Here is a 25,357-nt window from a genome sequence, read left to right as displayed (position 1 = left end):
TTTATGTGTCCCTCTGGGATATATACACCTAAAAACATTATCTATTCTTCGTTTTTATCATTTAAGATTAAGCTGAAGTATGTTCCGCTTCTATACTTGTATGTCTTCAAGATATATCTGAGTTTAGCATTGTTATTTATCGTGAAATCTATGCTTCTAGATCAGTAATTGTCTAGTAGTTTATATACATAAATCATTCTGTAAGTTTTATCAGGGTAACGAAATCATGGTGCATATACATCATACATGGTAAGAAACTGATGTGAAACAGAACTTATATGCGCAAGAAACTTAGTCCCGCGTTTCTTAGGAAGACGTCCCAGACCTGAGTTATAATATAACACATTGTTCATACATATTGGCTAGGCCTTTAGGTGAGTTTGGCGCATAGATTGGTCAGGTGGAGAAGGTAACCTGGATGGTCTAAGGCAGCAGGCTCGTGCCAAGGAAAGCCTGTCCCATGTGAAACTAGGCCAATGATGTCTAAATAAAGGAGAATAAGAATAGTACTGAGGTTGGTGTTCATGTTTTATGTTAAAGCAGAGATGGGTGTTAAATCAGAATTATATTCTCAGTTTAGGACAATGTCGATACAGTGACATTAAAGAGTTTATTTGTGTTGGGGAAGGGCAAGCACCGACCATGATCATTTTTTTCGATATTCTCATATACTAAACTACAAGTTTGCCATAGAAGCCTAACTAGCCTAAGCGTGTATCAGTGTAGAGCAGTCGGCATACGCGAGATAGAGCCAAAAGCTGTGTTGAAGGCATGTAATTCCAAATTTTCACAAAACATTTCCATCACTGACATATCTCATGACCCTTTCTCAGTGTCTTCTCTGTTCTACCATTCTTGTTTTAAAACCACTCTCACATAACATTTCCATCACCAAGGATATTGCCCATAGATTTTGAATCCAATTTTCACAAAAACAAAGTAATAAAAGTAACACCTCTTCATATACCCTGATACAATAGCTGCTCATAGATTTGTTTTTGCTTATGATTTCAGACTCAACTGATTCATCTGAGCTCATTCAACGGTAAAATAGTAATTTTAACTGAGCCAGATATATATCTTCTGACAGATAACATATCAAATCAAATATTTATCCATTATACTGGAAGTATTTCAACAAGGTAAGCTCAAGAGATCAAATAATCTTGTATTTAGGCAGAGACCCAGCTCGACTGAAGTTGTATCTGAAATTTACGAGTGTATGAAACTAAGCGGATAAATGTATATCTACATATAGTAAGACAAATGTACATCTACGTATAGTAAAAGTTCTCGATACTGAGATCAAGACATACAAAAAATTGTGTATACCACCAGTGGTTATTTTCACAACAAATTTAGTAAGCTGGTGGCAAAATGTAACATGATCCAATCTTCTAACAAATGTAGAGTAATCTCATCTTGCCCAGGAAACAGAGTCTATCTCGTTCCTAGCCGATTTGTATAATTCCAGCCTCTTAGCACACTGCAGTCTTTGCTCCATCAAGGCAGGATCTTCATCCAATAATTGTGCAAGCTGTTTTCCCTGTTTATCAGATCGCGACAACCAAATTACAAAACATACCTCCACAAAATATATAACACTTCGAAGGAATAAAAGCGTCAGACATAATCTTGTGAGAAAGAGCTGCTCACCAATGTCACATCACAGACCTTGTATTCGGGCACATCCAATCTCCATCTTGCTGCCATGCTTTTCCTGACGCATCACCCCGGCCTCCTCCTCTTCCTCCACCATTCATATTTCCAGCATCATCCACTTGCCCACCAAAATCATCACCTACAACTGTATCTTCCATATGCTGGACTTGATGCCCTGAGTTATAGGAGACATCATCTTTGTTCTTTGACTCGGCTATAAATACCCCAATGGTGCTTCCATGAAAATCCTTATTATTAAACCATTCAACAGCAGCAAGTGCTGCATGTGGATCCTCATAAGTGACTGTTGCATCTCCCTTGGGCTCATTAGTTACTTTGTCTCGGTAAAACCATATCTTTGGTCTACCTGTTCTTTTGTCTTTCTACAGTGTATGAAGTTCAAAACAAACAAACCATACATTGTTTAGTTCCTCGATAAGAAATTTATTTACAGAAAATTGGTAGAACAATTACTGCCGGAAAAAAAATATGTTACCTGTTCAAACTCCCTACCTTTAGCAACCCGATGGTGCCGAAAAACTCGGCTAGCATATCTTCATCAGTACCCTGAGGCAAGTTACAAACATAAACTGAACCATTTGAAGGGTCTCTTTTTCCCGTATAATTTGCCATGTCTGCACTAATCTCATGAAACCACTACACTGGTCCTGCATAGTGAGAAAGTTTACTTGTCTGGTAAACGTATTTTTGGATATATACATTTAAATGCACTCCATGAGGAACAATTTGTAAGGGAAGTATCGACATAACAAAAATCAAGGGCGAATCTAGGATTTCACGACAGACAAGCCTAACCCCTAGGCTTGATGTTAGAAAAAATATAATGAAAAAAGCACTATATATATTCATTTTCTACCTAAGACACACCTAATATGTATAAAATTACAATCTAAAGGTACTTTTAAGTGATCAAATGTATTCTCAATGATTCAATACAGTGTGGAAATCAAGAATTGGCATAATTGTACAAAAACCAGTGAAACTAATCTTTTAATTCTTGGGGATATATCATCATCATGGCTAATACCAAATTCAGGTAGGAATAACTCAAACTCCAATTAGCCCAAGTGATTGGAGAACCAAATTGACAGAGAGAAAGTCATGACACATCTGAAGGTCATGGAGTAAGAACCCCGATTTCTAAAAGCGTTAATCATCTTAAACCAGGCTAGCAAAGACAACTAAGAAGCAATTCTTCATTGTTCAGGCAAGAATGACAATATTGAATCATATTCATCAAATGACAAAAGGATTTACCTCAAATCCCCAATTAGCTCAACAGAATGGGGAATCAGGTTGACAGAAAGCAAATTATAACACAATTGAAGTCTAGTTTCTAAACCATGGAGTAAAAACTCCAGATTTCTAACAACCTAAACTCATCTTTAGACCCGAAACAACTGATAAAGCAACTCGCCATTGTTTCAGGTAAAAATAAGAACACCGATTTTCACATCAATAATCGAATTTGGGGGTTCATTCAAAAGATAGCGAAAAATGATCCCTAGGGTAATTAGTCAACTTCACGTTACTTCTGAATGGACTAAAGGAAAGCAACCACGTTGTTTCTCAAGCTTCTTAAAGGAATACCCATTGCCCATGCTGCAATGCAACTCTAATCGTTGCGTGTACTTCAGCTTGAGCTGAGCTTGTAGTTGCTTCTCCTTTTTTGTCCATTCAAATTTCTAACGTCGACGAACCCTAAAATCCCAGAATATAACCATAAAAATCTCCTAATTTATTAGATCCTCATAAGAAATTCATTTTCTACAAGACTAGATCTTAGATTTAAATCATCAACAAAAAGCAAATTAGAGAAGACATTCAAATATAGCAAACCCTAAAATTAAATTTACCTGTATGTACATATATGTTTATGATTCTAATTAAGAACAACTGGCAGTAAGAAAAAAATTAGGTTTTTTTTTTTTTTAACCAAGAAGACATAACAAAGAGAGAAATCATGGTAAACGTACCTGATGGTAAACCCAGAACGTTAAGAAGAAGATTAAGTTAAAAACTGTCCGTGTAGATTGAAATAGATAGAAATTGAAATCTTCTTTTTTAGGGTTTCTCGACCCCCCGTATAAACTACAGAGAAATTGAAAGGATTGAGATGAAACCTGATTTTCTACTATATGGAGCAGTTTTGGAGATGTGTTCATTGGAGGAGATGATTGACCATTTTACCCTTGAGCAGATCATTATGGTTATAGGCACCTCCAATTTTAAAGACGCATCCAGTTTTAAAGACACTCATGGAAAAGGCAAAAACCAAACAGTGCACGTGAAGAAGACGTGAAAAACAAGATAGTTAGGTATATTTTAGTCATTTGTCAATTTCCTGTTTCCGTAAACCCCTCTCTCTTCTCTCTCTCTAAAACCGCTTGCCGTATTTCGTCTTCCAAGTCAAAACTCTTTTCCGTGTTCAAATATCAAACACACAACAGAGAATTCGATTCATCGATCTAAGGTAAGGTTTCCTAATACGAACCCTAATTCAGTTCCATCAATTTTAACTTTGTCTCAAATTTTAGTGTTTATTGTATTAGAAATTTTAGGGAAAATCTCTAGGTTATAGTGATTTTAGGGGATCTTTCTGGTTTCACTGATAGGTGGCTTGGGTATTTCACCTGCTTTTATTTTTATTTCATTTTTCTTTTAATCTGGGGACTGAGCAAAGCAAGTGAAGTTAGCAACTAGTACTAGGGTTTATTTTTATTCTCCACTTGACCACTTAGAAGGTTAGAATCTGCAAATTAAACACTTCCTAGGTCAACCGGTTGATGATCATGATCTATGAACTATAACTCTTACTTTCTTATACGTTATGAATCTTAGATAAGTTTAAATTTTGTTTATTAGTCGGTGTTCGTTTGTCGATTGATGGTTATGATTTATGAATTATTATACTTACTATCTTATAAGTTATATATCTTAGATAAGTTCAATATTTGTTAATTAGTCGATGTTCATTTGTAGGTTGATGGTTATGATTTATGATTTATGATTCTTACTTTCTTATAATTTAGAATTCTTAGATGAGTTCAATTTTGTTAATGAGTTGTTCTTGATCGATTGATGGTTATGAATTATGATTCTTAATTTCTTATGAGGTATGAATCTTAAATAATTCAGTTTTGGTTCATTACTTTGACGTCTAATTGTCGATTGAGTGACATTGTTTATTGATTCATGTTTAAATTTTTCTAGACAAAAAATCTACATAAATGTGAAATGCATCGTTAAGAATGTATTTTATCACTAGAATTACCTTTAAATAACACTTTTACATATATTACATGTATCATAGGTAGAAACCTACTTATAGTGACTTTTTGTTAAAATCTTGGCTACCGTGAAATTAAAGCTTAGCCTCGTCTAAGTTTTCAGCACTGGATCTTTCATTGATAAGGTGACACGTAACCTTCAGGTGGCACCAACCACCAAGGGCCTGATGTTTGATACATCTCAGTACTCTAAATCTCTTGTTCGTTTACCTGTTTTATATATGCTTACATTTTAAAGCATAAAACCAGAAACAAAAAATAACAAGAAAAGTTGGACAAGTATATAGAGAAAATAAAAATACAATTTTCAAAATGTTATAGTGAAGCAGTAGCATAAAAGTAAAGTGAGAATAGCATCAACGCTAGCCTGAAAGCGCAAGCATCGACCACCTGATGATATTGTCTTGAATTCACATTGTACCACCTCCATTTTGAAGACCAATTCGTACTGGTGGACTTGGAATTCTTATATTTTTTCCGAACCTTAAAGTTGTATTATTATTTTAGTTGTTGATATTCCTGTCGTTGTTTTTCTGCATGCTGCCCCCACTTTTTCTATATGCCGTTGTGCAGAATTTTATTGATGAATGCTCAGAATCTGTATAAATATATTTATTTTTATCGTTTCTGCAGGATACCATCGCAATGGCAAAGAATACAGTGGTGCTTACAGATCATGTTCTCGTGCCTGTCAGTGCAGTTTTGAATGCAATCAAAGAGCTCGAGGTTGATGGGCAGAATGATCCGCAGATTATCACTCAAGCTTTCCATCTACGTAATATTTTCTTTAGTCCGTTACTTCTTTGATGGAATATTATACTTTCTTGAGTTGGCTTTAACTAGTATTAGATTGCTTTCTAGTATCTGACCTTTGTAGTGATCATGCCAATTAGTTAAGTAAAGTATCTAAGTAACAAAAGATATTGAATGCTGTAGGATTTCACTTGTTTTTCAGTTTGTAGTAGAAGGGTTGTCTTATCTTTCCAAGATGGGCCTCCTATGCAACATTAGAAAGTCCTAGCTTGATTCAGTTTAATTTGAAATTAACTTCACTTTCCACTTGCAGAGATGCTTCCGATTGAGTCATCTTCAGTTGATACTGTCGTCTATATTCTGAAAACCCCTGATCTTCCTGATCAGTTACTTGCTGAGATCTCTAGAGTTTTGAAACCTGGTGGGAGAATCCTAACTCAGGCAGCATATCGTACCTCAGAGAACCCTGATAAGGTAATAACTGGTTTCCATAACGTAATGAAATTTTGATGTCCTTGAAATTCGCTTTAGATATTAATGGATTATTCTTGCAGCCTGGCTCGCATCTTGAGCGCAAGTTACTCTTGGCAGGATTCCTCGGAGTGCAACTTGTGGACCTAAAACAAATAGTACCAGAAGAAGATGTTAAACCTTTAACTGTGAGTGCGCTTATTCTTCTACCCTCCTGTCTACTTCTTATGTTACTTGGCTGTTAATAGGGGAACAACTTATGCGCCAGCATGTTAGTGAACGGTTTGTGTTATTTTTCGCAAGGTGTAAACTAAATTATTTATTTTGGCAGGTCAAAGCCAATAAACCTTCATGGGAGATTGGGTCATCATTTTCCATCAAGAAAACTACAAAGAGTTTACCCAAGGTACAAATTGATGATGATTTGGATCTTATCGATGAAGATAGTCTATTAACAGAAGAAGACTTGAAGAAACCAGAACTCCCCCCTGGTAAGATGACGACCCCTTCTCTACCTTACATCAATTTCGGAATCACTCTTTCAATTCTGATGCAATTATCCATGTGCAGAAGGTGATTGTGAAATTGGAAGCACAAGGAAAGCTTGCAAAAATTGCTCATGTGGAAGGGCTGAGGAAGAGGCGAAGGTTGAAAAGCTTGGGCTAACTGTAGACCAGATTGACAACCCTCAGTCTTCATGCGGCAGTGTAAGTATTTTCAGGCGTCTTGGTATTGGTATTGGTCATTGAACTTCTAAGTTTTGAAGTGAGCTTAAGTTTTGCTGATGCATTCTCTCTTCAAAGATTTGATATACCGATTAAGGATTTCTATGGATGTTAATTTGACCTACTTCAAGAACCTTCCTATATTTATATGAGCTACTGAGTACTGACTTAACTTTATCCCGGGTCCAACTGGTCATACACATAATTTTTTTTTGTTGATCTTGGCCGCATCATCCCAGTAAGTGGGGTCTTAGTACAATTAGAGAATACAAATCAGGTTGGTAAATGGACAAATATTAATCAAAGATTTCTACTTGTTTTTAGTGTTTATATATGTAAATCATCGTTTGCTTGAGATGATGTGCCTTGAGTTTCACCGTTTTTCGTTATTATTATACGGGTTTAACATGATTCTTTCTCATATGCAGTGTGGATTAGGAGATGCCTTCAGATGCAGCACTTGCCCTTACAAAGGTCTGCCTCCATTCAAATTGGGTGAGAAGGTAAGAACCAAATTCCGGTGTTGCAACTCAAGGACTTCTCTTGTTTTATATTCTTTAAGGAGTTCTTATCTAACTACCTGAACATGAGTTCATTTTTTTTCCAGGTAACATTGTCTGACAACTTTCTTTTGGCCGACATTTGATTCTTCTCCCAAGAATAACTGAGAAATCGACCGTGAGATAATGCTATAGTTTGACAAAAAGGAGTGACAGTAGTTCAGATATATATATCCCAAGGTTTTATTTTCCTGTGTGACTTTGAATTGTCTACGGAACTTTTTCCTTCAACGTTCCAAAAACAAAATAGTATGTTCTGTTTGATTGACTGATGCTGAAAGGCTGATGAGAAAGATTTAAAAGATTTTGCTTTTGGTTTTATTCTCTAAATAATACAATTATCGACTTTTATTGTTACATTATGCATCAATTTTTGTTAATACATTGATAGACTCTCGGACTGTTCTTCGTAAAATTATCTATATGGTTGAGAAATTGTAAAAATAAAATAAATGAGATGATGACAGAATCTCTTAAACCCAAGTTTGTTGACGAAAGAGTTGGAGAGTATTCCAATCTTACAAACAAATAAAATTACACAAGGAAAAAATCAGCCTTGGGTGGCCTGAGCCCGACGGGGCATTATACCTCATTTGGTTCGATATATAATGTACTATACATCGATAAATCATGAAACATGAAAAGAATCCCCAAGAAGTAACATGACAAAAAAGATGTAATTTTGAATTTGTATGCACAGTGATAATACTAATACTATTAGCTATTACAAAGTTGGAGCAATACATATTTATATACATGAAGTATGTATAGGGACTAAACCATGAAAACAATCTAATGGTGAAAGTCAGCATGTTGAAGAATCAAGCGGTCTTCAACAGAAGATCAACTTTTTCATTTAAGTCTCTTGGAAGGAACTTCATACATATAGGTGGACGAATTTTAGCAAGTGAGAGTATAGAAGCAGGCATTCCCCACAAAGAATCTCCACATATCATACCTGATGCCATAGCTGGTACAAATGCGTCAGCTTCCGCTCTATCCCTCTTTGTTCCTGTTAAAAACTCCCCAAATGCAATCCGAACTTCTTCTACTATTACTCTGAACCAGATAATTTATCAAGAACAAGATTCCAGCCCTCTTCTTTCCTCATCAAATCTTCACTTTCAGGGTAACTTCTCCTCTCGTCTTTTCGTTTCTTTATCATATCCAAAAGAATGAACATCCCCATTGCTTACTTCCGTTTCAATCCGAATTATCTATAATATTTTTTGGGTTTTTTGTAGAATTGTTGATTACCCATCGATGGTTTTAGTAAATTAACACTTGGGTTTTCGCCCAATCGAAGAGATTTGAAAAAAAAACTTTTTTGTTTTTGGAGATTTCGTGCTAGTGGGCAATTATTGCTTTAGGGTTCTTAATTTTGAAATTATGTGTTTCTTTTGTGTGTTATTATATGAATGATAGATTTCAAATTTGTTTATTTCGTCATGGTTGTAGTTTAGGCTATATGATTCATATTGGGGGTAAAATGTATCTGTTGCCTTAGGATTTTAGTTACTCAGTCTGATCTGTTTATATTCAAGAACGGGTTTTCTCAGTAACTTCTTGTGTCAATAATTAAACTGGTGTTTCATCAAACTGCAAGCTTTGAGTGTGTGCTTATGTGGAAGTCTCAATGTAGGATGTAATTAGGGTTTGCAGTTCCGATGGGTGTGATCGATGTTTGATGTTTAGACACGTTAGTCAGTCTAACTGCCGAAAAGGCCCTAACAAATAGGGAATCTGACATAGGAAAGGAATTGTCTAAATATGACCTTTTGGGGTCTGTTATCTTTCCTGACTGGTCATGGAGGCTACTTCACTTCGTTGAGAAAGGCGAAGTCGACCTGCGCATGGGCAGGCAATAAAGGTAATGTCGTGGGGAACTCGTGGGTATCTCCCTTTTATGTTTGTTGGAGGTGATGCCCACTCGTCATGAACCCTAGACCAGCTTTGAGATGGAAAGAGGCTTCTTTCACGAACTCCGCGCACTTGAGTCTAAGGTGTACTTGACATTTTAGTAACACAATGGTCATGTTAATTAGTCACTTGTAGTAGGAGTATTTCTGGTTGTACTTGCACATGTGATTGTTCTTCTTCTTAGATATTTCTGTAGAAGGCTAAGTTAGAGCATATATAAGAAACATTTATCAGGAGAATCTTGTGAGAAAGAGCTGCTCACCAATGTCACATCACAGACCTTGTATTCGGGCACATCCAATCTCCATCTTGCTGCCATGCTTTTCCTGACGCATCACCCCGGCCTCCTCCTCTTCCTCCACCATTCATATTTCCAGCATCATCCACTTGCCCACCAAAATCATCACCTACAACTGTATCTTCCATATGCTGGACTTGATGCCCTGAGTTATAGGAGACATCATCTTTGTTCTTTGACTCGGCTATAAATACCCCAATGGTGCTTCCATGAAAATCCTTATTATTAAACCATTCAACAGCAGCAAGTGCTGCATGTGGATCCTCATAAGTGACTGTTGCATCTCCCTTGGGCTCATTAGTTACTTTGTCTCGGTAAAACCATATCTTTGGTCTACCTGTTCTTTTGTCTTTCTACAGTGTATGAAGTTCAAAACAAACAAACCATACATTGTTCAGATCCACCATTCTGCTGACATTTTAGTTATGACAGAGCTCAAAGTGCCTGGTAGACTCGTGTTGACCTCTATGTCAGGGCTCGGGTTGCAGAGTTCTTTCGAATTTACATCTCTGTTGATTTCGTAAAAGATCTCGCTTGTGTGTCAGGTATCCAACACCTACTGCTCAAATCAATCAATTAACTTCTTAATTTAACTCGTCAAAGATTTCTGTATTTAACATTATTAATAAACAAATACAGCCGAAACTAAAAAACAATCCATGTCATATCCCTCGTGAAAGAGCAAAAACACAAATAAGCCAAAAATCAAAGGAGGCCAAGCACATTTTATAATTCAATAACTAAATGTAGCTATAGCTTGTAAAGTAGTAAAATTACAGTAACTCGTTATCTGTCTCAAATCCAATCTTAACTAATTGGTATGTCTGCACTAATCTCGTATCTGGCCAAGTAAGAAACCCGAATCAAATGGAATGACCCGAATTTAATCTCGTAAAAGAAACACTAACTAAAGTAATATATATTTGTATTCTATTTTTGAAAACAGGCAACAAGTTGTTGAGCTATTCAAATGGTTTTTCTTTAGTTTTGTATGGGCTTTCTTCCAATGGTTCTTCACTGCGGCAGATGGTTGTGGCTTTACATCTTTCCCAACTTTTGGTCTTGAAGCCTTTAAATATAGGTTTTACTTTGATTTCTCTGCAACTTATGTTGGGGTTGGAATGATTTGCCCTTACTCCATAAATTTATCCATGTTGCTTGGAGCTTTCGTTTCGTGGGGAGTAATGTGGCCAATTATCGAAAGACAACAAGGTGTGTGGTACCCAACATCACTTCCTACCTCTAGTGTGAAAGGTCTCCAAGGGTACAAGGTAACTTTTTCCTCCTTCATTTCTTTCATTCGTATATTTAAGGTATATCCATTTCGATTTTCTCATGTTCAAACATGGTAGTAGTACTTAACATTGGTACGAGATCAAGTGAAACGTCGATATTTATAATGTATGGGCGTTCACATTATGGAGAAACACAAAAACATGTGTTTGTTTTTCTCATTGTCTGAATCTGACTTGTCTTGATGAAATGGACCCAAACCAGCTATTCAGACAGTTCATGCATTATGAGTTGGAAAAAAACAAACAGTACGAAAATTCTGACTTGAGTCAATTCAGAGTTTGAGAGACGGATCTATGATTTGACTCAGGAACGAGACATAACCTTAGCTAACACCTTATCCAGTACTACTAATTGTACCTAAACAATCATCTCACGTTTTTTGTGTGCCGGTTGTAAAAAACAGGTCTTCATTGCTATAGCTACGATCCTTGGAGACGGTTTTTACCATTTTCTTGTCGTTTTGTCAATAACCACAATCAGGATGGTGAAATCAAAATTTTCAAAGAAACACAGCGTATCTGCATATGCTAGTTCTTCTGCACATCAAATTCCTATGAGCTATGACGATCAACGAAGAACTCAGTTCTTCTTAAAAGATCAAATTCCCACATCGGTTGCTGTCGGTGGTTACATTACTCTGGCAACCCTCGCAATTATCGCTGTCCCATTATTTTTCCACGAGCTGAAATGGTATCACATTGTCATTATATACACAATAGCTCCAATCTTAGCCTTCTGCAATTCTTATGGATGTGGTTTAACAGATTGGTCTTTAGCTTCAAGTTATGGTAAACTTGCTATCTTCATATTTGGTGCATGGGTTGGTGTCGAAAAAGGAGGAGTGGTTGCTGGTTTAGCTGCCTGCGGTGTTATGATGAGTATCGTGACGGTTGCTTCAGATTTAATGCAGGATTTCAGGACAGGTTACTTGACACTTGCGTCTCCAAGATCTATGTTCTTTAGCCAAATTTTCGGAACATTACTAGGCTGCATTTTATCTCCATTTGTGTTCTGGTTCTTCTTCTACAAAGCTTATCCTGACTTAGGCGTGGACGGAAGTGAACATCCAGCTCCATATGGCTCATTATATCGAGGTATTGCTCTTATTGCTATCGAAGGAACAAGAGCACTACCCATGAACTGTGTAAAGCTAGCTGGTTTGTTCTTCCTAATCTCTATATTTTTGAACCTTTTGAGAGACATGTTGTTGCTATATCAGTGTGAGTATCATAAGTATGTTCCAAATGCTATGGCAATGGCTATTCCATTCTATTTGGGTGGGTATTTCGCCATTGATATGTGTGTTGGAAGTTTGATTCGGTATGTGTGGGAGAAGAGGGATAGAGCGGAAGCTGACGCATTTGTACCAGCTATGGCATCAGGTATGATATGTGGAGATTCTTTGTGGGGAATGCCTGCTTCTATACTCTCACTTGCTAAAATTCGTCCACCTATATGTATGAAGTTCCTTCCAAGAGACTTAAATGAAAAAGTTGATCTTCTGTTGAAGACCGCTTGATTCTTCAACATGCTGACTTTCACCATTAGATTGTTTTCATGGTTTAGTCCCTATACATACTTCATGTATATAAATATGTATTGCTCCAACTTTGTAATAGCTAATAGTATTAGTATTATCACTGTGCATACAAATTCAAAATTACATCTTTTTTGTCATGTTACTTCTTGGGGATTCTTTTCATGTTTCATGATTTATCGATGTATAGTACATTATATATCGAACCAAATGAGGTATAATGCCCCGTCGGGCTCAGGCCACCCAAGGCTGATTTTTTCCTTGTGTAATTTTATTTGTTTGTAAGATTGGAATACTCTCCAACTCTTTCGTCAACAAACTTGGGTTTAAGAGATTCTGTCATCATCTCATTTATTTTATTTTTACAATTTCTCAACCATATAGATAATTTTACGAAGAACAGTCCGAGAGTCTATCAATGTATTAACAAAAATTGATGCATAATGTAACAATAAAAGTCGATAATTGTATTATTTAGAGAATAAAACCAAAAGCAAAATCTTTTAAATCTTTCTCATCAGCCTTTCAGCATCAGTCAATCAAACAGAACATACTATTTTGTTTTTGGAACGTTGAAGGAAAAAGTTCCGTAGACAATTCAAAGTCACACAGGAAAATAAAACCTTGGGATATATATATCTGAACTACTGTCACTCCTTTTTGTCAAACTATAGCATTATCTCACGGTCGATTTCTCAGTTATTCTTGGGAGAAGAATCAAATGTCGGCCAAAAGAAAGTTGTCAGACAATGTTACCTGGAAAAAAAATGAACTCATGTTCAGGTAGTTAGATAAGAACTCCTTAAAGAATATAAAACAAGAGAAGTCCTTGAGTTGCAACACCGGAATTTGGTTCTTACCTTCTCACCCAATTTGAATGGAGGCAGACCTTTGTAAGGGCAAGTGCTGCATCTGAAGGCATCTCCTAATCCACACTGCATATGAGAAAGAATCATGTTAAACCCGTATAATAATAACGAAAAACGGTGAAACTCAAGGCACATCATCTCAAGCAAACGATGATTTACATATATAAACACTAAAAACAAGTAGAAATCTTTGATTAATATTTGTCCATTTACCAACCTGATTTGTATTCTCTAATTGTACTAAGACCCCACTTACTGGGATGATGCGGCCAAGATCAACAAAAAAAAATTATGTGTATGACCAGTTGGACCCGGGATAAAGTTAAGTCAGTACTCAGTAGCTCATATAAATATAGGAAGGTTCTTGAAGTAGGTCAAATTAACATCCATAGAAATCCTTAATCGGTATATCAAATCTTTGAAGAGAGAATGCATCAGCAAAACTTAAGCTCACTTCAAAACTTAGAAGTTCAATGACCAATACCAATACCAAGACGCCTGAAAATACTTACACTGCCGCATGAAGACTGAGGGTTGTCAATCTGGTCTACAGTTAGCCCAAGCTTTTCAACCTTCGCCTCTTCCTCAGCCCTTCCACATGAGCAATTTTTGCAAGCTTTCCTTGTGCTTCCAATTTCACAATCACCTTCTGCACATGGATAATTGCATCAGAATTGAAAGAGTGATTCCGAAATTGATGTAAGGTAGAGAAGGGGTCGTCATCTTACCAGGGGGGAGTTCTGGTTTCTTCAAGTCTTCTTCTGTTAATAGACTATCTTCATCGATAAGATCCAAATCATCATCAATTTGTACCTTGGGTAAACTCTTTGTAGTTTTCTTGATGGAAAATGATGACCCAATCTCCCATGAAGGTTTATTGGCTTTGACCTGCCAAAATAAATAATTTAGTTTACACCTTGCGAAAAATAACACAAACCGTTCACTAACATGCTGGCGCATAAGTTGTTCCCCTATTAACAGCCAAGTAACATAAGAAGTAGACAGGAGGGTAGAAGAATAAGCGCACTCACAGTTAAAGGTTTAACATCTTCTTCTGGTACTATTTGTTTTAGGTCCACAAGTTGCACTCCGAGGAATCCTGCCAAGAGTAACTTGCGCTCAAGATGCGAGCCAGGCTGCAAGAATAATCCATTAATATCTAAAGCGAATTTCAAGGACATCAAAATTTCATTACGTTATGGAAACCAGTTATTACCTTATCAGGGTTCTCTGAGGTACGATATGCTGCCTGAGTTAGGATTCTCCCACCAGGTTTCAAAACTCTAGAGATCTCAGCAAGTAACTGATCAGGAAGATCAGGGGTTTTCAGAATATAGACGACAGTATCAACTGAAGATGACTCAATCGGAAGCATCTCTGCAAGTGGAAAGTGAAGTTAATTTCAAATTAAACTGAATCAAGCTAGGACTTTCTAATGTTGCATAGGAGGCCCATCTTGGAAAGATAAGACAACCCTTCTACTACAAACTGAAAAACAAGTGAAATCCTACAGCATTCAATATCTTTTGTTACTTAGATACTTTACTTAACTAATTGGCATGATCACTACAAAGGTCAGATACTAGAAAGCAATCTAATACTAGTTAAAGCCAACTCAAGAAAGTATAATATTCCATCAAAGAAGTAACGGACTAAAGAAAATATTACGTAGATGGAAAGCTTGAGTGATAATCTGCGGATCATTCTGCCCATCAACCTCGAGCTCTTTGATTGCATTCAAAACTGCACTGACAGGCACGAGAACATGATCTGTAAGCACCACTGTATTCTTTGCCATTGCGATGGTATCCTGCAGAAACGATAAAAATAAATATATTTATACAGATTCTGAGCATTCATCAATAAAATTCTGCACAACGGCATATAGAAAAAGTGGGGGCAGCATGCAGAAAAACAACGACAGGAATATCAACAACTAAAATAAGAATACAACTTTAAGGTTCGGAAAAAATATAAGAATTCCAAGTCCACCAGTACGAATTGGTCTTCAAAATGGAGGTGGTACAATGTGAATTCAAGACAATATCATCAGGTGGTCGATGCTTGCGCTTTCAGGCTAGCGTTGATGCTATTCTCACTTTACTTTTATGCTACTGCTTCACTATAACATTTTGAAAATTGTATTTTTATTTTCTCTATATACTTGTCCAACTTTTCTTGTTATTTTTTGTTTCTGGTTTTATGCTTTAAAATGTAAGCATATATAAAACAGGTAAACGAACAAGAGATTTAGAGTACTGAGATGTATCAAACATCAGGCCCTTGGTGGTTGGTGCCACCTGAAGGTTACGTGTCACCTTATCAATGAAAGATCCAGTGCTGAAAACTTAGACGAGGCTAAGCTTTAATTTCACGGTAGCCAAGATTTTAACAAAAAGTCACTATAAGTAGGTTTCTACCTATGATACATGTAATATATGTAAAAGTGTTATTTAAAGGTAATTCTAGTGATAAAATACATTCTTAACGATGCATTTCACATTTATGTAGATTTTTTGTCTAGAAAAATTTAAACATGAATCAATAAACAATGTCACTCAATCGACAATTAGACGTCAAAGTAATGAACCAAAACTGAATTATTTAAGATTCATACCTCATAAGAAATTAAGAATCATAATTCATAACCATCAATCGATCAAGAACAACTCATTAACAAAATTGAACTCATCTAAGAATTCTAAATTATAAGAAAGTAAGAATCATAAATCATAAATCATAACCATCAACCTACAAATGAACATCGACTAATTAACAAATATTGAACTTATCTAAGATATATAACTTATAAGATAGTAAGTATAATAATTCATAAATCATAACCATCAATCGACAAACGAACACCGACTAATAAACAAAATTTAAACTTATCTAAGATTCATAACGTATAAGAAAGTAAGAGTTATAGTTCATAGATCATGATCATCAACCGGTTGACCTAGGAAGTGTTTAATTTGCAGATTCTAACCTTCTAAGTGGTCAAGTGGAGAATAAAAATAAACCCTAGTACTAGTTGCTAACTTCACTTGCTTTGCTCAGTCCCCAGATTAAAAGAAAAATGAAATAAAAATAAAAGCAGGTGAAATACCCAAGCCACCTATCAGTGAAACCAGAAAGATCCCCTAAAATCACTATAACCTAGAGATTTTCCCTAAAATTTCTAATACAATAAACACTAAAATTTGAGACAAAGTTAAAATTGATGGAACTGAATTAGGGTTCGTATTAGGAAACCTTACCTTAGATCGATGAATCGAATTCTCTGTTGTGTGTTTGATATTTGAACACGGAAAAGAGTTTTGACTTGGAAGACGAAATACGGCAAGCGGTTTTAGAGAGAGAGAAGAGAGAGGGGTTTACGGAAACAGGAAATTGACAAATGACTAAAACATACCTAACTATCTTGTTTTTCACGTCTTCTTCACGTGCACTGTTTGGTTTTTGCCTTTTCCATGAGTGTCTTTAAAACTGGATGCGTCTTTAAAATTGGAGGTGCCTATAACCATCACTTCCTACCTCTAGTGTGAAAGGTCTCCAAGGGTACAAGGTAACTTTTTCCTCCTTCATTTCTTTCATTCGTATATTTAAGGTATATCCATTTCGATTTTCTCATGTTCAAACATGGTAGTAGTACTTAACATTGGTACGAGATCAAGTGAAACGTCGATATTTATAATGTATGGGCGTTCACATTATGGAGAAACACAAAAACATGTGTTTGTTTTTCTCATTGTCTGAATCTGACTTGTCTTGATGAAATGGACCCAAACCAGCTATTCAGACAGTTCATGCATTATGAGTTGGAAAAAAACAAACAGTACGAAAATTCTGACTTGAGTCAATTCAGAGTTTGAGAGACGGATCTATGATTTGACTCAGGAACGAGACATAACCTTAGCTAACACCTTATCCAGTACTACTAATTGTACCTAAACAATAATCTCACGTTTTTTGTGTGCCGGTTGTAAAAAACAGGTCTTCATTGCTATAGCTACGATCCTTGGAGACGGTTTTTACCATTTTCTTGTCGTTTTGTCAATAACCACAATCAGGATGGTGAAATCAAAATTTTCAAAGAAACACAGCGTATCTGCATATGCTAGTTCTTCTGCACATCAAATTCCTATGAGCTATGACGATCAACGAAGAACTCAGTTCTTCTTAAAAGATCAAATTCCCACATCGGTTGCTGTCGGTGGTTACATTACTCTGGCAACCCTCGCAATTATCGCTGTCCCATTATTTTTCCACGAGCTGAAATGGTATCACATTGTCATTATATACACAATAGCTCCAATCTTAGCCTTCTGCAATTCTTATGGATGTGGTTTAACAGATTGGTCTTTAGCTTCAAGTTATGGTAAACTTGCTATCTTCATATTTGGTGCATGGGTTGGTGTCGAAAAAGGAGGAGTGGTTGCTGGTTTAGCTGCCTGCGGTGTTATGATGAGTATCGTGACGGTTGCTTCAGATTTAATGCAGGATTTCAGGACAGGTTACTTGACACTTGCGTCTCCAAGATCTATGTTCTTTAGCCAAATTTTCGGAACATTACTAGGCTGCATTTTATCTCCATTTGTGTTCTGGTTCTTCTTCTACAAAGCTTATCCTGACTTAGGCGTGGACGGAAGTGAACATCCAGCTCCATATGGCTCATTATATCGAGGTATTGCTCTTATTGCTATCGAAGGAACAAGAGCACTACCCATGAACTGTGTAAAGCTAGCTGGTTTGTTCTTCCTAATCTCTATATTTTTGAACCTTTTGAGAGACATGTTGTTGCTATATCAGTGTGAGTATCATAAGTATGTTCCAAATGCTATGGCAATGGCTATTCCATTCGAATAAAAGCGTCAGACATAATCTTGTGAGAAAGAGCTGCTCACCAATGTCACATCACAGACCTTGTATTCGGGCACATCCAATCTCCATCTTGCTGCCATGCTTTTCCTGACGCATCACCCCGGCCTCCTCCTCTTCCTCCACCATTCATATTTCCAGCATCATCCACTTGCCCACCAAAATCATCACCTACAACTGTATCTTCCATATGCTGGACTTGATGCCCTGAGTTATAGGAGACATCATCTTTGTTCTTTGACTCGGCTATAAATACCCCAATGGTGCTTCCATGAAAATCCTTATTATTAAACCATTCAACAGCAGCAAGTGCTGCATGTGGATCCTCATAAGTGACTGTTGCATCTCCCTTGGGCTCATTAGTTACTTTGTCTCGGTAAAACCATATCTTTGGTCTACCTGTTCTTTTGTCTTTCTACAGTGTATGAAGTTCAAAACAAACAAACCATACATTGTTTAGTTCCTCGATAAGAAATTTATTTACAGAAAATTGGTAGAACAATTACTGCCGGAAAAAAAATATGTTACCTGTTCAAACTCCCTACCTTTAGCAACCCGATGGTGCCGAAAAACTCGGCTAGCATATCTTCATCAGTACCCTGAGGCAAGTTACAAACATAAACTGAACCATTTGAAGGGTCTCTTTTTCCCGTATAATTTGCCATGTCTGCACTAATCTCATGAAACCACTACACTGGTCCTGCATAGTGAGAAAGTTTACTTGTCTGGTAAACGTATTTTTGGATATATACATTTAAATGCACTCCATGAGGAACAATTTGTAAGGGAAGTATCGACATAACAAAAATCAAGGGCGAATCTAGGATTTCACGACAGACAAGCCTAACCCCTAGGCTTGATGTTAGAAAAAATATAATGAAAAAAGCACTATATATATTCATTTTCTACCTAAGACACACCTAATATGTATAAAATTACAATCTAAAGGTACTTTTAAGTGATCAAATGTATTCTCAATGATTCAATACAGTGTGGAAATCAAGAATTGGCATAATTGTACAAAAACCAGTGAAACTAATCTTTTAATTCTTGGGGATATATCATCATCATGGCTAATACCAAATTCAGGTAGGAATAACTCAAACTCCAATTAGCCCAAGTGATTGGAGAACCAAATTGACAGAGAGAAAGTCATGACACATCTGAAGGTCATGGAGTAAGAACCCCGATTTCTAAAAGCGTTAATCATCTTAAACCAGGCTAGCAAAGACAACTAAGAAGCAATTCTTCATTGTTCAGGCAAGAATGACAATATTGAATCATATTCATCAAATGACAAAAGGATTTACCTCAAATCCCCAATTAGCTCAACAGAATGGGGAATCAGGTTGACAGAAAGCAAATTATAACACAATTGAAGTCTAGTTTCTAAACCATGGAGTAAAAACTCCAGATTTCTAACAACCTAAACTCATCTTTAGACCCGAAACAACTGATAAAGCAACTCGCCATTGTTTCAGGTAAAAATAAGAACACCGATTTTCACATCAATAATCGAATTTGGGGGTTCATTCAAAAGATAGCGAAAAATGATCCCTAGGGTAATTAGTCAACTTCACGTTACTTCTGAATGGACTAAAGGAAAGCAACCACGTTGTTTCTCAAGCTTCTTAAAGGAATACCCATTGCCCATGCTGCAATGCAACTCTAATCGTTGCGTGTACTTCAGCTTGAGCTGAGCTTGTAGTTGCTTCTCCTTTTTTGTCCATTCAAATTTCTAACGTCGACGAACCCTAAAATCCCAGAATATAACCATAAAAATCTCCTAATTTATTAGATCCTCATAAGAAATTCATTTTCTACAAGACTAGATCTTAGATTTAAATCATCAACAAAAAGCAAATTAGAGAAGACATTCAAATATAGCAAACCCTAAAATTAAATTTACCTGTATGTACATATATGTTTATGATTCTAATTAAGAACAACTGGCAGTAAGAAAAAAATTAGGTTTTTTTTTTTTTTAACCAAGAAGACATAACAAAGAGAGAAATCATGGTAAACGTACCTGATGGTAAACCCAGAACGTCAAGAAGAAGATTAAGTTAAAAACTGTCCGTGTAGATTGAAATAGATAGAAATTGAAATCTTCTTTTTTAGGGTTTCTCGACCCCCCGTATAAACTACAGAGAAATTGAAAGGATTGAGATGAAACCTGATTTTCTACTATATGGAGCAGTTTTGGAGATGTGTTCATTGGAGGAGATGATTGACCATTTTACCCTTGAGCAGATCATTATGGTTATAGGCACCTCCAATTTTAAAGACGCATCCAGTTTTAAAGACACTCATGGAAAAGGCAAAAACCAAACAGTGCACGTGAAGAAGACGTGAAAAACAAGATAGTTAGGTATATTTTAGTCATTTGTCAATTTCCTGTTTCCGTAAACCCCTCTCTCTTCTCTCTCTCTAAAACCGCTTGCCGTATTTCGTCTTCCAAGTCAAAACTCTTTTCCGTGTTCAAATATCAAACACACAACAGAGAATTCGATTCATCGATCTAAGGTAAGGTTTCCTAATACGAACCCTAATTCAGTTCCATCAATTTTAACTTTGTCTCAAATTTTAGTGTTTATTGTATTAGAAATTTTAGGGAAAATCTCTAGGTTATAGTGATTTTAGGGGATCTTTCTGGTTTCACTGATAGGTGGCTTGGGTATTTCACCTGCTTTTATTTTTATTTCATTTTTCTTTTAATCTGGGGACTGAGCAAAGCAAGTGAAGTTAGCAACTAGTACTAGGGTTTATTTTTATTCTCCACTTGACCACTTAGAAGGTTAGAATCTGCAAATTAAACACTTCCTAGGTCAACCGGTTGATGATCATGATCTATGAACTATAACTCTTACTTTCTTATACGTTATGAATCTTAGATAAGTTTAAATTTTGTTTATTAGTCGGTGTTCGTTTGTCGATTGATGGTTATGATTTATGAATTATTATACTTACTATCTTATAAGTTATATATCTTAGATAAGTTCAATATTTGTTAATTAGTCGATGTTCATTTGTAGGTTGATGGTTATGATTTATGATTTATGATTCTTACTTTCTTATAATTTAGAATTCTTAGATGAGTTCAATTTTGTTAATGAGTTGTTCTTGATCGATTGATGGTTATGAATTATGATTCTTAATTTCTTATGAGGTATGAATCTTAAATAATTCAGTTTTGGTTCATTACTTTGACGTCTAATTGTCGATTGAGTGACATTGTTTATTGATTCATGTTTAAATTTTTCTAGACAAAAAATCTACATAAATGTGAAATGCATCGTTAAGAATGTATTTTATCACTAGAATTACCTTTAAATAACACTTTTACATATATTACATGTATCATAGGTAGAAACCTACTTATAGTGACTTTTTGTTAAAATCTTGGCTACCGTGAAATTAAAGCTTAGCCTCGTCTAAGTTTTCAGCACTGGATCTTTCATTGATAAGGTGACACGTAACCTTCAGGTGGCACCAACCACCAAGGGCCTGATGTTTGATACATCTCAGTACTCTAAATCTCTTGTTCGTTTACCTGTTTTATATATGCTTACATTTTAAAGCATAAAACCAGAAACAAAAAATAACAAGAAAAGTTGGACAAGTATATAGAGAAAATAAAAATACAATTTTCAAAATGTTATAGTGAAGCAGTAGCATAAAAGTAAAGTGAGAATAGCATCAACGCTAGCCTGAAAGCGTAAGCATCGACCACCTGATGATATTGTCTTGAATTCACATTGTACCACCTCCATTTTGAAGACCAATTCGTACTGGTGGACTTGGAATTCTTATATTTTTTCCGAACCTTAAAGTTGTATTCTTATTTTAGTTGTTGATATTCCTGTCGTTGTTTTTCTGCATGCTGCCCCCACTTTTTCTATATGCCGTTGTGCAGAATTTTATTGATGAATGCTCAGAATCTGTATAAATATATTTATTTTTATCGTTTCTGCAGGATACCATCGCAATGGCAAAGAATACAGTGGTGCTTACAGATCATGTTCTCGTGCCTGTCAGTGCAGTTTTGAATGCAATCAAAGAGCTCGAGGTTGATGGGCAGAATGATCCGCAGATTATCACTCAAGCTTTCCATCTACGTAATATTTTCTTTAGTCCGTTACTTCTTTGATGGAATATTATACTTTCTTGAGTTGGCTTTAACTAGTATTAGATTGCTTTCTAGTATCTGACCTTTGTAGTGATCATGCCAATTAGTTAAGTAAAGTATCTAAGTAACAAAAGATATTGAATGCTGTAGGATTTCACTTGTTTTTCAGTTTGTAGTAGAAGGGTTGTCTTATCTTTCCAAGATGGGCCTCCTATGCAACATTAGAAAGTCCTAGCTTGATTCAGTTTAATTTGAAATTAACTTCACTTTCCACTTGCAGAGATGCTTCCGATTGAGTCATCTTCAGTTGATACTGTCGTCTATATTCTGAAAACCCCTGATCTTCCTGATCAGTTACTTGCTGAGATCTCTAGAGTTTTGAAACCTGGTGGGAGAATCCTAACTCAGGCAGCATATCGTACCTCAGAGAACCCTGATAAGGTAATAACTGGTTTCCATAACGTAATGAAATTTTGATGTCCTTGAAATTCGCTTTAGATATTAATGGATTATTCTTGCAGCCTGGCTCGCATCTTGAGCGCAAGTTACTCTTGGCAGGATTCCTCGGAGTGCAACTTGTGGACCTAAAACAAATAGTACCAGAAGAAGATGTTAAACCTTTAACTGTGAGTGCGCTTATTCTTCTACCCTCCTGTCTACTTCTTATGTTACTTGGCTGTTAATAGGGGAACAACTTATGCGCCAGCATGTTAGTGAACGGTTTGTGTTATTTTTCGCAAGGTGTAAACTAAATTATTTATTTTGGCAGGTCAAAGCCAATAAACCTTCATGGGAGATTGGGTCATCATTTTCCATCAAGAAAACTACAAAGAGTTTACCCAAGGTACAAATTGATGATGATTTGGATCTTATCGATGAAGATAGTCTATTAACAGAAGAAGACTTGAAGAAACCAGAACTCCCCCCTGGTAAGATGACGACCCCTTCTCTACCTTACATCAATTTCGGAATCACTCTTTCAATTCTGATGCAATTATCCATGTGCAGAAGGTGATTGTGAAATTGGAAGCACAAGGAAAGCTTGCAAAAATTGCTCATGTGGAAGGGCTGAGGAAGAGGCGAAGGTTGAAAAGCTTGGGCTAACTGTAGACCAGATTGACAACCCTCAGTCTTCATGCGGCAGTGTAAGTATTTTCAGGCGTCTTGGTATTGGTATTGGTCATTGAACTTCTAAGTTTTGAAGTGAGCTTAAGTTTTGCTGATGCATTCTCTCTTCAAAGATTTGATATACCGATTAAGGATTTCTATGGATGTTAATTTGACCTACTTCAAGAACCTTCCTATATTTATATGAGCTACTGAGTACTGACTTAACTTTATCCCGGGTCCAACTGGTCATACACATAATTTTTTTTTGTTGATCTTGGCCGCATCATCCCAGTAAGTGGGGTCTTAGTACAATTAGAGAATACAAATCAGGTTGGTAAATGGACAAATATTAATCAAAGATTTCTACTTGTTTTTAGTGTTTATATATGTAAATCATCGTTTGCTTGAGATGATGTGCCTTGAGTTTCACCGTTTTTCGTTATTATTATACGGGTTTAACATGATTCTTTCTCATATGCAGTGTGGATTAGGAGATGCCTTCAGATGCAGCACTTGCCCTTACAAAGGTCTGCCTCCATTCAAATTGGGTGAGAAGGTAAGAACCAAATTCCGGTGTTGCAACTCAAGGACTTCTCTTGTTTTATATTCTTTAAGGAGTTCTTATCTAACTACCTGAACATGAGTTCATTTTTTTTCCAGGTAACATTGTCTGACAACTTTCTTTTGGCCGACATTTGATTCTTCTCCCAAGAATAACTGAGAAATCGACCGTGAGATAATGCTATAGTTTGACAAAAAGGAGTGACAGTAGTTCAGATATATATATCCCAAGGTTTTATTTTCCTGTGTGACTTTGAATTGTCTACGGAACTTTTTCCTTCAACGTTCCAAAAACAAAATAGTATGTTCTGTTTGATTGACTGATGCTGAAAGGCTGATGAGAAAGATTTAAAAGATTTTGCTTTTGGTTTTATTCTCTAAATAATACAATTATCGACTTTTATTGTTACATTATGCATCAATTTTTGTTAATACATTGATAGACTCTCGGACTGTTCTTCGTAAAATTATCTATATGGTTGAGAAATTGTAAAAATAAAATAAATGAGATGATGACAGAATCTCTTAAACCCAAGTTTGTTGACGAAAGAGTTGGAGAGTATTCCAATCTTACAAACAAATAAAATTACACAAGGAAAAAATCAGCCTTGGGTGGCCTGAGCCCGACGGGGCATTATACCTCATTTGGTTCGATATATAATGTACTATACATCGATAAATCATGAAACATGAAAAGAATCCCCAAGAAGTAACATGACAAAAAAGATGTAATTTTGAATTTGTATGCACAGTGATAATACTAATACTATTAGCTATTACAAAGTTGGAGCAATACATATTTATATACATGAAGTATGTATAGGGACTAAACCATGAAAACAATCTAATGGTGAAAGTCAGCATGTTGAAGAATCAAGCGGTCTTCAACAGAAGATCAACTTTTTCATTTAAGTCTCTTGGAAGGAACTTCATACATATAGGTGGATGAATTTTAGCAAGTGAGAGTATAGAAGCAGGCATTCCCCACAAAGAATCTCCACATATCATACCTGATGCCATAGCTGGTACAAATGCGTCAGCTTCCGCTCTATCCCTCTTCTCCCACACATACCGAATCAAACTTCCAACACACATATCAATGGCGAAATACCCACCCAAATAGAATGGAATAGCCATTGCCATAGCATTTGGAACATACTTATGATACTCACACTGATATAGCAACAACATGTCTCTCAAAAGGTTCAAAAATATAGAGATTAGGAAGAACAAACCAGCTAGCTTTACACAGTTCATGGGTAGTGCTCTTGTTC

The 25,357-nt window shown here is 36.1% G+C and overlaps 4 protein-coding genes across 17 annotated transcripts in view; 2 read left to right on the top strand and 2 right to left on the bottom strand.

Moving 5' to 3' along the window:
• Nucleotides 1-1,143: 1,143 nt before the first annotated feature.
• Nucleotides 1,144-3,780, bottom strand: LOC147550639 (transcription initiation factor TFIID subunit 15-like). Of its 4 annotated transcripts, none has more exons than XM_086665226.1 (4): nt 3,660-3,780; nt 2,176-2,330; nt 1,675-2,045; nt 1,144-1,546 (listed from the first exon to the last, which is right to left on the bottom strand). In XM_086665226.1, exons 2-4 carry the CDS (start codon nt 2,293-2,295, stop codon nt 1,504-1,506), a joined length of 534 nt encoding a protein of 177 aa, XP_086521352.1. In that variant the 5' UTR covers nt 2,296-2,330; nt 3,660-3,780; the 3' UTR covers nt 1,144-1,503. The 4 variants fall into 4 exon arrangements, with proteins under 4 accessions (XP_086521352.1, XP_086521353.1, XP_086521351.1 ...); XM_086665227.1 differs by lacking the exon at nt 3,660-3,780 and adding an exon at nt 2,941-3,490; XM_086665225.1 differs by lacking the exon at nt 3,660-3,780 and having other exon boundaries at nt 2,176-3,490.
• Nucleotides 3,781-3,803: 23 nt separating this feature from the next.
• On the top strand, nt 3,804-7,839 carry LOC147550638 (anamorsin homolog). Of its 3 annotated transcripts, none has more exons than XM_086665223.1 (8): nt 3,804-4,156; nt 5,607-5,748; nt 6,040-6,200; nt 6,281-6,385; nt 6,529-6,688; nt 6,768-6,904; nt 7,351-7,425; nt 7,530-7,839. In XM_086665223.1, exons 2-8 carry the CDS (start codon nt 5,619-5,621, stop codon nt 7,566-7,568), a joined length of 807 nt encoding a protein of 268 aa, XP_086521349.1. In that variant the 5' UTR covers nt 3,804-4,156; nt 5,607-5,618; the 3' UTR covers nt 7,569-7,839. The 3 variants fall into 3 exon arrangements, with proteins under 3 accessions (XP_086521349.1, XP_086521350.1, XP_086521348.1); XM_086665224.1 differs by lacking the exon at nt 3,804-4,156 and adding an exon at nt 4,268-4,427; XM_086665222.1 differs by lacking the exon at nt 3,804-4,156 and having other exon boundaries at nt 5,550-5,748.
• A 252-nt stretch (nt 7,840-8,091) lies between these two features.
• On the top strand, nt 8,092-24,492 carry LOC147550637 (anamorsin homolog). 4 transcript variants are annotated; one of them, XM_086665213.1, is made up of 8 exons: nt 8,200-8,611; nt 22,260-22,401; nt 22,693-22,853; nt 22,934-23,038; nt 23,182-23,341; nt 23,421-23,557; nt 24,004-24,078; nt 24,183-24,492. In XM_086665213.1, exons 2-8 carry the CDS (start codon nt 22,272-22,274, stop codon nt 24,219-24,221), a joined length of 807 nt encoding a protein of 268 aa, XP_086521339.1. In that variant the 5' UTR covers nt 8,200-8,611; nt 22,260-22,271; the 3' UTR covers nt 24,222-24,492. The 4 variants fall into 4 exon arrangements, with proteins under 4 accessions (XP_086521337.1, XP_086521339.1, XP_086521338.1 ...); XM_086665212.1 differs by lacking the exon at nt 8,200-8,611 and adding an exon at nt 20,447-20,809; XM_086665214.1 differs by lacking the exon at nt 8,200-8,611 and adding an exon at nt 21,004-21,080.
• LOC147550636 (anamorsin homolog) overlaps nt 12,980-25,357 on the bottom strand; it is a 16,099-nt gene continuing 3,721 nt past the window's right edge. The window contains exons 1-9 of one of the 6 annotated variants that reach the window (XM_086665215.1): nt 20,313-20,453; nt 18,829-18,983; nt 15,071-15,212; nt 14,619-14,779; nt 14,434-14,538; nt 14,131-14,290; nt 13,915-14,051; nt 13,394-13,468; nt 12,980-13,289 (exon numbers count right to left, since the gene is read on the bottom strand). In XM_086665215.1, the coding sequence (XP_086521341.1) occupies nt 13,251-13,289; nt 13,394-13,468; nt 13,915-14,051; nt 14,131-14,290; nt 14,434-14,538; nt 14,619-14,779; nt 15,071-15,212; nt 18,829-18,948 (939 nt within the window). In that variant the 5' untranslated portion in view covers nt 18,949-18,983; nt 20,313-20,453 and the 3' untranslated portion in view covers nt 12,980-13,250. Of the gene's footprint in view, nt 13,290-13,393; nt 13,469-13,914; nt 14,052-14,130; nt 14,291-14,433; nt 14,539-14,618; nt 14,780-15,070; nt 16,154-16,662; nt 16,742-18,828; nt 18,984-19,593; nt 20,093-20,312; nt 20,454-25,357 lie in introns of those variants that run through there. The other 5 variants (XM_086665216.1, XM_086665218.1, XM_086665220.1 and 2 more) reach the window with 5 other exon arrangements.

The sequence above is a fragment of the Eschscholzia californica genome, unplaced genomic scaffold (genome assembly GCF_041429995.1).
Source record: "Eschscholzia californica isolate CP2 unplaced genomic scaffold, dmEscCali1.0.p SCAF_3, whole genome shotgun sequence".
NCBI lineage: Eukaryota > Viridiplantae > Streptophyta > Magnoliopsida > Ranunculales > Papaveraceae > Eschscholzia > Eschscholzia californica.
Note: the sequence above shows the minus strand (reverse complement) of the source record. Positions and strands in the feature narration are given on the sequence as shown.

What these genes read in the sequence shown, in the direction of transcription:
- LOC147550639 (XM_086665226.1), bottom strand. Translation starts at nt 2,295, where the DNA reads ATGGCAAATTATACGGGAAAAAGAGACCCTTCAAATGGTTCAGTTTAT. An exon ending in GCACCATCGGGTTGCTAAAG is followed by an intron (nt 2,046 to 2,175) that starts GTAGGGAGTTTG and finishes CATACACTGTAG; the next exon opens with AAAGACAAAAGAACAGGTAG. An exon ending in TGGATGTGCCCGAATACAAG is followed by an intron (nt 1,547 to 1,674) that starts GTCTGTGATGTG and finishes TCTGATAAACAG; the next exon opens with GGAAAACAGCTTGCACAATT.
- LOC147550638 (XM_086665223.1), top strand. Translation starts at nt 5,619, where the DNA reads ATGGCAAAGAATACAGTGGTGCTTACAGATCATGTTCTCGTGCCTGTC. An exon ending in GAAACCAGAACTCCCCCCTG is followed by an intron (nt 6,689 to 6,767) that starts GTAAGATGACGA and finishes ATCCATGTGCAG; the next exon opens with AAGGTGATTGTGAAATTGGA. An exon ending in CATTCAAATTGGGTGAGAAG is followed by an intron (nt 7,426 to 7,529) that starts GTAAGAACCAAA and finishes TTTTTTTTCCAG; the next exon opens with GTAACATTGTCTGACAACTT.
- LOC147550637 (XM_086665211.1), top strand. Translation starts at nt 10,822, where the DNA reads ATGATTTGCCCTTACTCCATAAATTTATCCATGTTGCTTGGAGCTTTC. An exon ending in AAGGTCTCCAAGGGTACAAG is followed by an intron (nt 10,972 to 11,399) that starts GTAACTTTTTCC and finishes TGTAAAAAACAG; the next exon opens with GTCTTCATTGCTATAGCTAC.